Genomic DNA, 16,683 nt, shown 5'->3' on the forward strand with positions numbered 1-16,683 from the left:
TGTGAAGATGCCAACAGCATGCTCCGCTGAAGACAAATCAGCCTCAGTCTCTCATAAAACACCTAGAGGTCATGACCTCTTCACCTTTTCAACTCATCACACCCCGTTCCTACAGCCCTGCATCCCGCCATGCCTACCTGATGGCCCACACAGGCACAAACATACAAGAGGAAAAACAGCTCCAAACAAGGTAACAGTCTCATCTGAGCTCACCACACAGAGAAAACTATTTGCATGCCCACCCTCTGTTTCAGCTCTCCAGACACAGCAGGAGGAATATGAAAGTCTGTAGTCTGTGAGTAAAGCAGCCGATATATCTCACCAAACGTACAGTGAGGAACCACTGGAGTACAGTGGAGCAGCACCTCATTCAACTAATGGCCCTGGAACAACAGGAGGGCCCGTAGCAAAAATGGGTTTGTCTCAAATTCGCCATTCTAACCAGTTTCTTGGCTTTTGTTGTCTGCTGAAAATGAGAATACTTTCTTTTCGGTGCAGCATGCAGTATTTTTTTTCTCTCTGTGTGAGCAGTTCAGTTCAACTTTTGTCCCTTTCAAATGGGAATGATTTTGAAAGAAGATTTTGAGAGGCCATGTCATTATCTAACAATCTTTTCTTTATCATTGCACAGTACTAGTTTGGTTTGTACTGTATTAAAGCCAAGATGAGTAAAACATACTAGAAATCCAGAAAGCTCTTCTCTTTTTAGTTCTGCATTTGCTAAAAAGTTCACAAAATATGTCTTGAACTGATACCTGACAGAACATGAGTAGATAGACTGTTTGTGATGGAAATAGCCACAGCCAATGCATATAATCCACTCCCTGAAATAAACTGCCCAATTAAAATAAAATGTGTCCCATATAACGAATTGAAAACACTGCATAATTTGAAGGGGATCCCAAGTAGGATAAGAGGCTGGTGCAAAATGAGATTATTAGCAGTGTGATATAATTGATTCACAATCTCATAAAACAAAGCATGCTTATTGTTTACACTCAAGTCCTAACAATAAATTACTACCTTATATTTCTATTTAAAATTACCCGGTATCATGGAAATGCGTATCAAAAGCAGGAGTTTATGTTTCAATTTGGTGTATGCTACTATTTATACGCAGAAATTGATTTTGGTGTGCATACCATACGTAATGGGTAGGATTAGGGTTGTGGGGTAGATGCGTATCATATGTACGCAAAAACTGCATATCATATGCATGCCAACAAATTGCTTGTCATATGCAAGCGAAAACTGTGTATTAGCTAGCCTACGTCAAAAACGTGCGAATAATATGCACGCCAAAGTCAATTTCTGCGTATTAGTAGCACGATTTTCTGTTTTTGGCGTACTATTTATACCATTATCATGAGACCAGGCTCATTTAAAACCAGCGTTGTTGTGGTAGTAATGACTAACAGTGGGGAGATTCGGAGTATGACAAGGAATCCATTTATAAATCTTCTTAACTATTGCTATAACTATCATTGACCGTATATGTTTAAAAAAATGGCACTGTAGGCACATGTATCTGGACTAGTCGAGAACATCACGTATTTATATGTTCGTGCTCAGTCGCGCACTCGGCTTTCACCGGCCCTAAATCCCGACAGCTCCTGCTGACGTGAGGCATGCTGGGGTGAGTGCGTTTTGCCTATGCATTAGCCATTCATTTCGTCTGTCTGACACCTCTCCAACATTAAACCGTACGGCGGAGGTAAAATATCTCTCTCCTGGCGAAAATAAAGCTTTGTCTCCCTCCTGATCTATAGGATATAAAATAAAGCCATGGCTTTGATGGTGGCTTTACCTTATGCAGGGCTTGCTTTTTGTGCACACAAAAGCAATGAAGATGAATGAGGAGGGATTGCCGGGGCCTTGTTTCCCCTGGTCCTTTAGGATCGCCCCCCTTTTCCTGTGTTCACTGCAGACTCTCGGAGAAGTTAGTCAGGCAGCTTTATTATTGATCCGTGGCAGTGGATTGCCATGAGAAGGGATGCGTCCGGTCTGCTCGAATTTTCTTTTTCTTTTCTTTTTTGGTTTCTGAGCTTAGATCAGGCTACATCGATTAGCACCGTTTACATTTTTGTCAATTTAAAGGCTATATGTAGGCCTATTCTTTGCGTTTCAAGTAGTTTGTTATATTTTCTTCAAGACACAATACGTTCTTCATATCTTCTGCACGTTTCCTAAAAACATATTGGTAACCTATATAAAGTGAAACGTAGACAATCGAACGCTTCAGATCACAAGTATCTAAATCTAATATGTGTATAGTTTAAACGGATCTTTCTTCTTGCTTTCCCAGTTTAGCAGATGCAAAGCAGCACTTTATATGTTATAGGCCTAAATGCACGTTGATTATTGCAAATTTTGATATGTGGCTGCCATTGTAATGCTCTTCTGTTTGCATCTGTTACGTTTTGTACTGTAGCCTATGCGAAGTAAGATCCACACCTCCTGCACTCATTAACTCATCACACATTAAACTCACATTAAACAGAATAATTTTGTTGCACCGGTTCTACAAAAACAAGCAGTCTGGTTTGTGAAAAGGCCCTCCAAAAATAACGTAGGATGCTAGTTAAGATTATCTTACAGCTTGTAAAGATGAGCCAACTTCGTTTGTACATTAATGAGATGGAAATAACGCATCTTAAATAATCATCACACGGAGAAAAAAAATCATTTGTAGCCAATAATAAAGGGCAGCTATTTACAGGATAGTCCTTTGCTTTTTTTGTGCTTTTTTAAGGGAAAAATCATTCTTGGCTTACAAAAAATACAAACAGAATGTTTTAATTCAGCCCCTGGCTGTTAATATCAGCAGCAGACAGGACTGTAGCCTACTCGTGCATGCTCTTGGAGCTTCAGTGCAGAAATGTGCTCCTGTTTAGTAGCTATCTACTGATTTTCAGCCCCGCAGCCCGTCCCCTGAGCATTGCCCACTGCACGATAATATCTCAAAGGGAGTGGTTATCACCACACATTATATTATAATCATTAGTGATCCTGGCCCTTTCACCCGCACTGCAGAATAAGCGCGGGGAACCATTAATCTAAACTAGAGCGACCACTCTCAAAGACTGCTCGTTTCAATTCGGGCCCAGCGGGGAATAATATAGGCTAATAATTTCTTGCCACTGCTCTTTGGTTGGCTGTCGCTAATGAGATAATGAGGTAGATTTTCTCAGGGTTTTTGTTAATGTTTATCTGCATCAAGAACGGTTATCTTTTTTTTTTTCATAAAATATCAAATTACTATTGATTTTAAAAAGCATATCTATAGCTAAGCTTTCCATATAGGGGGAAAAAATAATTGCATCATAGTGGTGAGTCATCATCGCGGTGTAAACAAATTGTTAAGACTCAATGTGTCAGATATATCTGATTAATTAATAATCGAATTTGTGAAGGCAATTTTATAAATCAATGCTTATTCTGATTTAGTCGTCTGGTATAGTTAAATTTGAATATAAAAGACTGTTAATCCTTGGTCAGAGATGCGAGGCCTAAACGGTCTCCTTGTCTGTGTTTGATTATCGGGTTTAGGGGAGAAATAACAGCTGTTCCAGTAATGGGACTAAGAGATCTATAACCTCAATCGAATTTCTCTTGCCAGACTTCCGCAGAGTTGGAAAATCAGGAAAATTGTTTATGTTGAGTTGTTGGTCAATATTGAAGCTACTGGATTATGGTCCCCCCCTTTTTTGTCTTTTTTTTATTTTATTTTATTTTTTTGTTCACAGGAGCATTTCATTTGACGTTGTTGCACTGATGTGATCATTATTTCTGAACACTTCATTTACCCACAAGTCAACAGTTTTAGATTCGTTGAGTTAGTATATATTATATATTTTGGTTGGAAACTGCTGTAAGGAATATAATTGCAGAGGTCTTGCTTCAGTCGTCCCTGACGCCTAATCGGTTTGGACATGCTGTGGGTCCGGGACGGGTTTGGTCGCTGCACATCACCTCACTGCACCGCAGAGCCGAATAGATTGATAGAACGCGGTCCTGGAGTGCCAGTGTGCCACACGCCTATTGTCCACACTGCGAAAATAAAGACATTCTCTTGAAAGAAAAGCAAAACATATGCTTCGCTGCAGTCATATTTAAATGGTCCCCGCCCACCTCAGACCCCCCCCCCCCCCCCCCCCCAACATGATTCAGTATGCTTGCCATGTCAGGCCTTATGATATTTTTTTACTGTTTGGTCTTTTTTCTAAACTGTTTAACATTATTTAAATAATGGAATGCTACGAGTAAAAAAGTAGGGATGACTTTACAAAGAAAAAAATATATAAGAAAAAAATGCATGAAAAAAAAAATTACGATTTCATAGATTGGGAATAAAAATAGAAAAAAAAAATCTGTTCTAGGCTATATCTTACTTTTGTCGCTAACCCCTGCACACTACCCTACCCTACCCTACCCTACACTTTTATTTTTATTTATTTTTTTTACTACAGAGCATGTTAGTAACAGTCATTCCACATATCATTAATAAAACCTACAAACAAACAGGCAGCGGTGCAGAGCGATATGGAGAGGGGCCCGAGGCACAGAGCCCCCCTTTACTCGGGCTCCTGGCGGTCCCGGTGCACCAGCTGATCAAAGCCTGAGTAAGGGGTAATATTTCTCACTTTATTACCGGAGTCACAGCGTGTCTGTACGGCCGGCGATCACACACTGCTCTGCCCACACTCAGTTAATGTATCGTAGCTATATATGATGACTAGGCCTACATGCGAAAAATTTATAGCTACTAAAACACACACTCTCTTAATATTAAAACAAGGCATTTGCTTCAAGGTGAAATTTTCAAATTGCATTTACGTTTTGTACCGTTTTCTGTTTGCAGTCAAATTTTAAAACGAATAAGCCTATTTAACGACTTTTAAAAGAAAAAAATCCAAACGTTTTAAACTGAGTACACAAAAATGTAAATCAGTCAAAAGATTGCATTCTTAAAGCTAAAGCGCATAAAAAAATAAAATTAGTAGGCTACTTTATTTATTTATTTTTATTTATTATTTTAGATATATTTAATGACATAGCCTATCACATGCACTACTAGGCATCACAGACTACTTATTTTCCTAAATGCATTGTTCATGACGTGAACAACAGGATTTTTTGTCAAAACTTTTGACTTTTAAGAAATTGCAAATGAATCATATGTTTAAGCACTTGGCCGAGTTTTGATCTGCAACAAAGTTGTCATGATATATTTCAGAGAATTTTCACCATTATCTATTAACCACTAAGACACATGAACCGGTTGATTCAGTCGCTCGCTTTTAACGCTTTGCTTATTCGAAAACTATTCCGCGCTAAGAGCATGCATGCGTAATGCAGCGAGTGACAGGCATCTGGTCTCCAAGCGGTGAGAATTTTTCAATCGATAGCTCCCTCTAGCACTGCCCCATCTCCAGACTCGCCGTTTCTTTTCCCCCATTCGGTCAGTCCACCTGACAATGACACTAACTGAAAACTTTATTCCCATCACGGATGAGTCAGCATTACAAATATCAGTCTGCAGACGAAATGGATACATTCGTAATTATGTGCTTTTATCCAAATGTTAATGAAACTTCTCTCGTAGTTTATGTTGTTTCAGAAGTTTTCCAGAAGTACATTGTAAACGAACGATGGTCACTTTTAGGTTATTAAAAAGTTAGAAAAATATATTTATGGAGTTAAAAGTAAACGTATTTGCAAATGATTTTTTAACTGTTAACATATAATGCCATAATTATAATCAGTGTGAGAAAATTATTATTACTACTATTACTATTATTTTGCAGTAATAAAAATAAGTTTTCGTTTTTAATTAACTCTTTAACTGTCATTATTACTGCAGTCGAAACATCCCGTGGATTTGCATGCTCTACAAACGGGGAGAGAAGACTAGTTCAAAGGAGAGACAGGGGAGGGGTGTTGGTCGCAAAGGCGAGTGCAAAAGATGGAGTGTGTTCATCTTTTATCTGTTATTCTTCGTGAAACAGCATATGTCATCCAAGGGACCCACAAGCAAAGAGGAGCGCTCCCTTGACGCTCATCGGCAGCTGTTTCTGTGTGCTGTGTAAGGAAGGCCCTTTTCTGCCATGGCGTAGACCAGCCCCATGCCGTTTTAGAAGTGGCTCAAATGCACAACGTTGCGTGGTATTGATTCCAGATTCCAGACTGGAACGTTTGCACAATATACGCTGACAGAATTTAAATAGCTGAGATTGTGAGGCTGAGGGTCGTGTGTGTGTGTGTGTGTGAATGCATGAGTTGGAATGACCGAGTCAGTTTATGGACGTGAATGGTGTCAGTGTCACACATGAAGGCAAAGGTTCAAGAGGTTTGAAATGAGATTAGGATTCGGTACGTGTCCTTTAATGTTATCGAATTATTACAGTGATACATTCGCTGTGAACAATTCAGATGAAGTTAATGTGCATACAGCAAAAATGAAACATTTCATATTCGTTAAATAATGATTGTACAAAAAAATAATAATACAATAATTACATATTACACACTCAACATTTTTATTATTATAAAACATTAAAAATAAGATAAATGGTTAGAGAGATTGAAAGAGTTATCGAAATTGTCCATACAGGGGGAAAAAACATACAATTTGAAATTGCTCTAAATTCAGAATCCCTTATCTAATTTTTATTTTTAATAAAATGTAACTAGCCATATATACTTGAAGAACACGATGTATATTGCTTAAAATCAGAAGAACGGACTTAACAGATCTAACAAAACACTATAAGGTGTTTGGGCCATTAGAGGCTGCTGAGGTGATCTAACATCCTGTAAAGTTTAGAGCCCTCTTGTCTTTCACTTTCTCTCGTTTAACAAAGGACCAAAGGAGGATGTAGTTCTTAAGTGTCTTTTCGTTGACTGAGTGACGTATAAAAGGTAACACAAATTGTCTGCGTAAATTACTTTAACGGAATATAAGGAATATAGCCTTAAAAGTTAGTTTTTAAATCTGCGTAAAAATTGCATTATTGTCTCTAACTGTACTAGGAAATAGAATGGATATAAATTAGATTTAATGTCAGCGAAGAAGAAATGAACTATTAAAGTTCTCGCCATAGACATACAAACGTTATTTTATTTCATAATTTTATGGCATTATTCATGAATGTTTCAGGAAACAAATTGTGTTGTCTTGATCGTTACATGTCAGATACAATAAAAATCTTATCATGCTTGGGCTGCTATTCGATATATAAAATAATAAAGAAAAAAAGGATATTCTGCATATTCCAGAATAAGCATCTTTACGCCAGATTTCTTATTAAGAAATAAACACAACTACAACACAACAGCTTTCACAGCATGGCGCATCTCAAAGTACTGTCACATGATCTACATATACAAAAACTATGTTTAAATTATCAGATATGTACCTTATCAAATGCTTCTCTCGTTCCTCGGTTCCACCAGAATGGACGAATATTGGAAAATGACGAGAAAAATTAAAAAATCAAATTTAAGAAGACTTTCGAATAGCAAGTTCTGTTTTCTGACTCTCCACATTAACTAAGATATGACAGTTTCTGGGATTTTTGACAATTGGTGTCTTCTGTTCCCTATAAATAGCGCAGAGTGTGCCGGTAAAGCGGTGAGGGGATAGCTAATGGTTACTTGAACGGAAAGCCTCTGATTGGCCCCGTCCCGGAGTGACGTCAGGAGGCTGTGAATAAGGCTGGCTCGCGTGCTTTCAGGAACATGCAGAACACCGGAGGCTGTTCGGGGATCGTCATCAGTCCTGCAACGAGATGTCACGCGCATTCTGTTCACACTAGCATCTTTCACCTCTTGTCTTACCGAGGAAACAGCACACGTTACAGAGGGAGACGCACTTTTCAAAGCGTTTGGCCATTGCATCTTTCAGAGGGACGTAAAAACAGTGGATACGTTGACATGGTAAAGTGCACTCCAGTGTCTCTGGGCTCGCATTTCTCGTGTGCTAGTTCCGTCCAAGACCGGCTGTATTAGATGCTTGTTTATGAAAGACTTTAATGCACATCATCACAAATGCTTCACCTTTTTGTTGAGAACGGCGACGTGCTTTTTCCCCGCAATGATGTCCTTGTATTTGTAGCCAACGAGCAGTTGGTGTTTTGAAAGGTTTCTCTATGCTGGTTTCATTTATGCATCTCAACATTTGTCAGGGAAGAAGATGAGAAATAATGACTGACAACTGAGGCACTACCTCATTAGAAGATCTTCTTTTATTATCCTGATTTTGGTCCTCTACAGGTCCATCCAAATACACAGAAGTGGTGAATATAACTAAAACTTATTGATCTTTTCCTTTCGAACCTGTTCGCAAAGACTGACTTGGAGCATCCTTCATCATTGCGTCCCTTTCAATTCTCTCTCTGGAAAGAGAGAAAACAGGAGCAGACTCTCAGGTTGTGGACACCACGGCAGTAATTGTGGGAGCACATCCAAAGACAATGGTCCACTGTGCGGGCTGCGAGAGGCCTATATTGGACAGGTTTCTCCTTAATGTTCTGGACAGAGCATGGCACATCAAGTGCGTACAATGCTGCGAGTGCAAATGTAACCTAACAGAAAAATGCTTCTCTCGAGAAGGAAAACTGTATTGCAAAAACGACTTCTTTAGGTAAGTTCCTTAAAAAAATATTTTTTTATTTATTTTATTTTTTCTGGTGTGGATCTATTACTGTGATTCATGGAAATATAATAGTTTATTTAATAGCATGCGCTTCAGAGGTAGCCTACTGGTATAATTGTATACAAGAACAAACAAATAAGTTGGCTATATATGTATATATATATATATATATATATATATATATATATATATATATATATAAATCAACATAACTGGTTCTTAAAGAATTTAAAAAAAAATCTGTGTAATTTAGATTATACATTAAACCAACAAATCATTTTTAAATGATTTTCACTTTTTAACAGGTTTCAAGTATTTGGTAAGTATAGCTTAAACACAATCATGCCTCAAATTTAATAAATCATCACTCAAAATATTTACAGTGCTACTGTAATTTACATAATTTTCTTCTTTATTAAACAGAAGGATTTTGCATGATTTCATTAGAATTTAGGACATGCATTCACACTTAAATGAAGTGTGATCCTAAGTACTGTCAACACGACCGACTTGTTTGATTCTTTGATTAGGACGCCCATTAATTAAATGCTTGTTAATTTGAATTGTTATGCAAAATGACGAGTAGATACACTAATAGACTGTGTACTCGTCCGCAGCAAGGTTTTAAAGGAAATCACACTTTGTTTACAGCGAATGGCAGCCAGGGAAGCCGCAGGGATCAATGCTTTGCCAGGGCAGTTGAAAGTGTAACGCGGCCCAGTGGCAGGCTGTCTGCACAGCCCCGTGTGTGTTTGCAGTGGTTTGAGTTAAGATGTGATAAGTGGATTTGAATAATAAACGAATTTGAGCTGGAGACCCTCAGACAATGTAATCACAGACTCAGAATCAACAATATGTAGAGAACCACAATACACATTATTGGTCACAATATTAAGTGGTGAATATTTACTGCAATGGTGTTTGTATTGGAAAAATGTTAGTTGTACATGTCCTTTTGTTAAGGGTGATTGTAAATTACGCTTTAATACACATTAAGATGCATGCAAAATACATCCAAATAATAAACTAATTTTATTTAGGCCTGCAACTGTGTTTATTTACACAAAATAAATAAAATAGCTAAGAATACATTTCTAAATGTTTCATTTCGATTTGCTTTAACAGTGCATAAACAATAACAACTGAACAAACAATAATTGTGATATATTTTTCCCCAAATAACTGATAATATTAAACATTTACGAAGACTTGTTTTATGTACACTCAAATATAAACTATGCTATTCCATCACCTTGGTCTCAGCTGATGATAAAAGATTCTTTTATAACTGATTTACTGTTTTACTGTGTTTTAGTGACCTTTATTCTTGGTCTGTTCATTTGCAGGCGCTTTGGAACAAAATGCGCGGGTTGTGCTCAGGGGATCTCGCCGAATGACTTGGTCCGGAGGGCACGGAGCAAAGTGTTTCATCTGAACTGCTTCACATGCATGATGTGTAACAAGCAACTATCCACGGGGGAGGAATTGTACATCATAGACGAAAATAAATTTGTCTGTAAAGACGATTATTTAAGCAGCACGAACGGAAAAGACACCAATCTCCTTTCAGGTGAGTAAAATGAATTAAAAGATATGAGAATTGGGGAAAATGCACACTGCACGCGCTATTATCTCGCTTTATCAGTAATACTTAGGCTAATATACTATATTCAATACTTTAGATTACAAAGGTGACATTTGATCTAAAAACAATATGAAAATATTTGACGAATATACACTGGGCTGTTTCGAAGTCCTTTATTCAATATAATGTTTCCCCAAAAAATGTCAAATAAATCTTTAGACGGTGTCATGCAAAATATTTTGAAAAGCATTTAAATTTTATTTTTTTTATCCAATTTCCATGTGAAGTGAAATACAGATTTTGTTGCATTCATTTTGTGGCCTATTTCTAGCCAGTTTGTTTTCTAATAATCCTTTTCACTGCTGTAGACTAGTGCATTGTGAGAGTTCTTTCAGCTCTAAGTACCGGTGTTTCTTTGTTCTTTCTTTGTTTATTCGTTTCTTTTGTTTTATTAAATTTTCTGTTTGTTTCTTTTTTTTCTTTCTTTGTGTTTATTTATTTACTTTACATTCCATTGTTTAGTGTCTAACACTCCTCTGGTCCCCTTGTCTAATTCTGAGGTTTTTATTTCGACCTCCTTTTTCCGACGGCCCTTCTTTCCCCATTCAGTTACAGCTTGCAGTGATCCTAGTTTATCGCCAGATTCGCAAGACCAGCTGCAGGACGATGTTAAGGATGGGGAAATTGCGAACTTATCGGACAAAGAAACGGGTAACAATGAAAACGATGACCAGAACCTCGGAGGCAAACGGAGAGGACCGCGTACCACTATTAAAGCGAAGCAACTGGAGACACTGAAAGCGGCGTTCGCGGCGACCCCCAAACCAACCAGACACATCAGGGAGCAACTGGCACAGGAAACGGGGCTCAACATGCGAGTTATTCAGGTAAACCTACACACTATTACAGAAAAAATACATGTAAATATGCATACAGATATACACCAATAACAAACTGTATTTACTGTTAACTTATCATTGCTATGTATGCTGCTAGTAATTTTGAGGACAAACACAATAATATAGACCTATGACGAGAATTTATAGTGTGTGATTGTTAAGATAAGACATCCTGTGGTACAAATTTGGGACAAACAGGGAAGAGCCTGGATGAAATAGAAAAAAAAAACACGCGCGCCTTCATTGTGCCTCTTCTTTCCAATCCTTGAGGCAAGACTATTTGAATAGAAACGAGGACACTTCTTTGCTGGCACCTGTAAATATTTCGAAGTAACATTTATATGGTTAGCCTTTTTATACTTGACTCGAGAGATGGAGAGGCACGCCAGCTGGCATCAGACTGGTGGGAACGATGGGAGTCTTGGCAATGCAGCACCATCACGTTTTGCGACCACATTTAGACATGCTGTGACGGTTCCCAGTCAAGTGGAGACGCAGAAATCTGTCCCTGTGTCTGTCAAAGTACCTCATACTAGGTGGTTTTCAGTGAGAAATTGAGAATCGGTCCTTGCTTTTTTGTCAAGTGAAGCGCGGAACAATGAGAGTCCAGCCAATGTGCGCAGTACATTGGCGAACGTGCCCCCTTATTTACGCACGCTCTATGGGATTATAGCCAGCATCGTTTTAAAGAGCCTCATCTTGGTCATTTTTTCGGCGTGAGGGATATGATAAGAATACAGATAAAGCATCATCGTCGTTAAAAGTGTCCTAATAGATTGGTGCTGTGGGGATAAAGCCTTAAAATGAGACTGAACTTAAGATCAAGTGCAGGGAAAGGGGTTACGATTAATAGAGTGGCGAGGTTGGATATGTAAGACCGTCAGAGTAAACTATAATTAGCAAAAGGAATTCAAGGGTAGGTGTATAGATTACGAAATAATAACTGCATAGAGCCGGTTAATATATCAGTAACCACCCTCCTATTAAGTATTAATTAGAGATTTAAAAAGTCCCCGCTGCTGCCCCTTCAGTCGGAGTAAATTGAGGGTTAAAAGATCATTAAAGTGAGGTTAGATCCGACTCTCTAACAGTGACGATAATTACGAGTAATCTTGTCACGACAATACGAATGTATTCTGTCACTTCAGAGCCCTACCTCGGTAGACTACACTGCTCTGAACCAATGAAAAGGGGTAAACTTGACATGTAAACATTAGGCCATAGTGTCAGACTGTTATGTCTGCAGGTAGGTTGTCTTATTTTAAAGCACCACTCTTAAATTTTTTTTTTTCGATGCATAATAATATAATACAATAGAAAAGTGCAATTGCTGCCTTAAATGTCAAAATGGTGCCAAAGGCCTGCAAGTATTTGAAATTTTGTCCACTTGAATTACTAATAAATAAAACCGAGTTGACCCTCTGAAAAACTAAAATTAAGTAGAAATGGCAGAAATTACTGTGACAAATTAAATGGGTAGAAACAGGTGTTATAATTCTGACACAATTTAAACAGTGCAGATCATAAAACGTATAAGTGACATACACAAAGAGGTTAATAAAACGTATTATCATTATATAATAATTATTATTATTATTGCTAGGTGATAATATGCTTTCTGATTTTTCTTCACATTTACTGTGTATTTATATAACTAAGCAAAGAATCGCAATAAATTAATAGGCTACTTATGCAAATATTTCGTGAAGCTCCACATAGCCTACAATGCACGCTATTATTGTTTTTACCATTGTAATTAATTACTGGGACGTGCTGCTCTGTCACTCTGACACTCTTCTGTAAAGTGTCACCGATTTTAACAAAAAAAAAAATCTAAATAATTAAAAGCAATTTAATAGGTTTCTATTATTATTTGTCCATGTGCACTAGGTGTGGTTTCAGAACCGGCGGTCCAAAGAGCGGCGCATGAAACAGCTGAGCGCGCTCGGCGCGAGGAGACACGCGTTCTTCCGGAGCCCGAGAAGAATGCGAACGCTAGTGGACAGACTCGAGCCTGGAGAATTAATTCCAAACGGCCCTTTTTCATACTATGGAGGTAAGATAAAATTGCGTATTGTAGACTTATCTATCTCAAACATTTGTCTGAAATATGGTTTTATTCGGCTTGTTTCATTCGCTACGCATCAGTAGTGAAAATGGTTGAGTTACGCGACAAATACAAGGTCAAGAGGTTTTTTAATTCTTCTGTTTGTGTTTGAAATAGTTAAATGGTCTGCAAATATAATTTTTGTTTTGTAATTAGGGGCTTCTGTTCTGAACGTGGGAAATTAAACTAGCTAGGCTACTGGCTAAATTTTCATGTTATCCATGTTTTTGAGGCTTAAATGTTTTGATATAGTCAAACGATTGATATTTGTTGAGTTGCTCCTTGAACTTTTGACAGCTGCTAGCCGTTTTGACGATTTACTTTGTTTTAACCCACAATGCCGTGCATATTACGGCATTGTACATGTGTCGACATTGTATGTGTTTTATTCAGTCTAGTTTAGTTTTATCTCACTTTACATTTGACCTAGTTTTTTATATATGTATATATATATATAAATGACATATTCATTACATATTAATGACAGTATGCAAGGTATAGGGAAGACACGAGGACTGTATCTTGAATCAAAAGTTGTATTACATCTGTATTTTTGCTATCAGTGGATACAAATGTTGCTTTCAAAAAACCTAGCCTCTTAAATTAGTATAAAATTCCTTTTTGTGAATTTTGTGGATCCAATTAAAATCCCAATATCACAAACAAAGTGTAAACAAGTGGCAATAACAAAAACCACAGTATGAAACTGTCAAGTACAAACCCCATTTTCCCTATATTTTCATAATCTGCTAGGTTTTTGTCCAGATACATGAAACAAGGCAGTTATTGTTATATATACACTATCATATCAATAACAGCTTTGTTTTATAAGTTTTCAGCTGTTCAAAGCCTTCCTCACTGTAATTAGCAAAGCTTTGTTCTCCCCACACAGCTACATTTGTGATTTCAGTGTAACATGTTCTGTGACTAATGTGGCATATTGAGATTTGTTCCAAAGGACACACTACATATTCAATGGATTTTTAAACAAGGAGTTTCTCCTGCTCTGTGTTTCTATATCACCACAATTCTTGTATCCTTTGTGTATCTGCAGATTATCAAAGCGAGTACTACGGTCCAGGAGGGAATTACGACTTCTTTCCCCAAGGTCCCCCATCTTCACAGGCCCAGACTCCTGTAGATCTCCCTTTTGTTCCATCATCAGGACCCACCGGTACCCCGCTAGGTGGCATGGACCATCCTATCCCAGGCCACCATCCGTCCAGTGAAGTACAGCGCTTTTCAGACATCATGTCTCACCACCCAGGAGACTCACCCAGTCCAGAGCCAGGGATACCTGGACCCCTGCACAGTATGTCCACAGATGTTTTTGGACCCAGTCCGTCCTTTACATCCCTCTCCCTCAACGGCAGCGGATACAGCAACCACCTCTCCCACCCTCCGTCAGAAATGAATGAGGGCACGGTCTGGTAGCTTCTGTGAACAGACATTTCGGCAGAGAGAAATTATGATAAACAGAGGAAGGAGGGAGGGTGGGAACAGGGACACTGGCCACACATTCTGGTTCTCATTTTTGTGTTTTTCCCCGTTTTTTCACGTCATAAATGTGGTGGGACAGCTCACAGAGAGCGCAGCAGAGGGCAGCATGGGCATTGACATTTACCTTCTTGAACTCGTTGTATTGATGTTCCGTTTCCTTCTTTCTTTCTTCATCCCAAGTCCGAACTCAAGAAGAGAAAGAACTGATACTGTTGACCTGGGTGCTGTATGAACTCAGCTATGAGGCCCAGCTTTGCTGCGTCCCTCCAGAAGCTCAACGCTTGTACCACCGGTTAAACCGCCGCTCTAAAAACAGCGATTGCGACACATTAACAGCATCAGCTACCGTCAAAGACTTGTCAGCTTTACAAAGAAACACCCAAGGCGGCTGATCTAACGCTAACCTGCAATGTTGACTCCAGGAAAGATCTAAGCCGTCAGGCTAATTTATTTATTTGAAAACTCCTCAGACCTCCTTGCCTTTCAAGGCTCTGCCATACTGACACTTAAACAACCTTTTCAACACTAAATATGTTTCTGAAGGCCAGGGAGAAAAAGCTTTTTTTCTCTCAATCTGGACATATCCTGATATTTCTATTTTTTTTTTTTTTTTGCATTTTTTTTTAAAGAATTCCACCAAATCTGAAGACGTTAGCCTTCAAAAGGCAAAGTGTTAAAATGTGTATGGCTGGTGAACCCTTTATTTAATGGAAGAGAACTTGAAATGTTGATAAATGAAGTCTACCTTCTAAAATTATTTTAACAAGGGTCTGAAAGGGACAAAGAACAGTCAACTGTTTACGTAATATATTTAATTCAGGAGTTAAAAGTATCAACCATGATTTAGAACCTCTTGATCCAGAAAAAAATGTTCCAAGCAACCAACCAAACTTTTGTATTGATTTTATTTATATTGTATGATGAAAACAAGTTTGCTGGGGTTGTGGTTCACTGTGCTAGTTTGTACAAAATGTTGTTTACAAAAAAAAAACTGAAAGAAAAAAAAAATCAAGTAGACAGTTGCCAAATAAAAACATAGCACAAATACTGTAAAAGTGCTTTGCACCATTATCTGCAGAACGTGTTGAAACAAAGTGTAAGTGTTTAAAAAACAATGAGAAGTATTGACTTCTTAATTTTTTTAGTCTGCTGGAAAAAAAAAAACATTCATAAATTGTTAATATAACATACTTAGACCTACAAGTTTTATTTTTGTGTCTTTAAAGGAAAATCCAAACTATTGAAATTGATGGTCAAATGTGCAGCAAGCAGATGCTACTTTCTTTAAATATCAAATTCTCATGGTATGTCTTTTATTGTTCTAATAAACCTAAGCTTACGTGACCTCCAGTGCATATTAGACCATTCACTGTATAAATACAACATGTTGAACAAATTTGTGAGTTTTTAATAAAATTAGAAAATATGAAATTCATATGATAGGTGCTTTTCCTTGGAATAGCTGATCATCAAATACAAGCAAACAGAGGGATTTTCCCTGTCTTGAGATGCTCGCTTTAGTATTTAGAGGCAGGTTTCTGAGAAATATGGATTCTGAAGAATATTCCTGTGTGTGGTAGTCTAGCTGAAAATAGCACTGTGAGACATTTGCATCTCTCAGGATGAACTTGACATGGTGGAGGACACCACATAACCCTCACAAGGTTGTCTTGCCTGCTATATGTGCGACAGTCTTGTGATGTCCTTTCATGATACAGCATATTCACAAAGCACCATTTACTCATCGATTAAATCAAATGTTTAAATTAAATGTTTTGCATATGATGCCTTGTGATTATGGTTGTACCATTTCCACTTTGAGATACACTGTGAATGGAAATGTATTTGCCATATACTTGCTCAAAAGAGTGAGGTTTGCTTTCAGTGCAAGCAGGTTTAAAGGGCATGTAGTCACAAGCTTAGAAAATTCATATCA

General features: G+C 37.9%; 1 protein-coding gene and 1 long non-coding RNA gene across 3 annotated transcripts in view; one reads left to right on the plus strand and one right to left on the minus strand.

The window, feature by feature from the left end:
- Positions 1-7,642, minus strand: part of LOC132107930 (uncharacterized) — a 31,084-nt gene extending 23,442 nt beyond the window's left edge. The window contains exon 1 of the long non-coding RNA XR_009424387.1: positions 7,419-7,642. This is a non-coding gene — a long non-coding RNA (uncharacterized LOC132107930). The remainder of the gene's footprint in view (positions 1-7,418) is intronic.
- Positions 7,643-7,709: 67 nt separating this feature from the next.
- lhx1a (LIM homeobox 1a) lies at positions 7,710-16,178 on the plus strand. Of its 2 annotated transcripts, XM_059514281.1 has the most exons (6): positions 7,710-8,297; positions 8,405-8,644; positions 10,003-10,226; positions 10,764-11,128; positions 13,031-13,196; positions 14,302-16,178. In XM_059514281.1, exons 2-6 carry the CDS (start codon positions 8,475-8,477, stop codon positions 14,679-14,681), a joined length of 1,305 nt encoding a protein of 434 aa, XP_059370264.1. In that variant the 5' UTR covers positions 7,710-8,297; positions 8,405-8,474; the 3' UTR covers positions 14,682-16,178. The 2 variants fall into 2 exon arrangements, with proteins under 2 accessions (XP_059370264.1, XP_059370265.1); XM_059514282.1 differs by having other exon boundaries at positions 7,722-8,644; positions 10,851-11,128.
- Positions 16,179-16,683: the final 505 nt, after the last annotated feature.

This window comes from Carassius carassius, chromosome 28 (genome assembly GCF_963082965.1).
Source record: "Carassius carassius chromosome 28, fCarCar2.1, whole genome shotgun sequence".
NCBI lineage: Eukaryota > Metazoa > Chordata > Actinopteri > Cypriniformes > Cyprinidae > Carassius > Carassius carassius.

Excerpts from the sequence above, each read along its gene's own strand:
- lhx1a (XM_059514281.1), top strand. The coding sequence starts at position 8,475 with ATGGTCCACTGTGCGGGCTGCGAGAGGCCTATATTGGACAGGTTTCTC. Across the intron at positions 10,227-10,763 it reads AGACACCAATCTCCTTTCAG|TGTCTAACACTCCTCTGGTC; the intron begins GTGAGTAAAATG and ends TCCATTGTTTAG. Across the intron at positions 13,197-14,301 it reads CCCTTTTTCATACTATGGAG|ATTATCAAAGCGAGTACTAC; the intron begins GTAAGATAAAAT and ends GTGTATCTGCAG.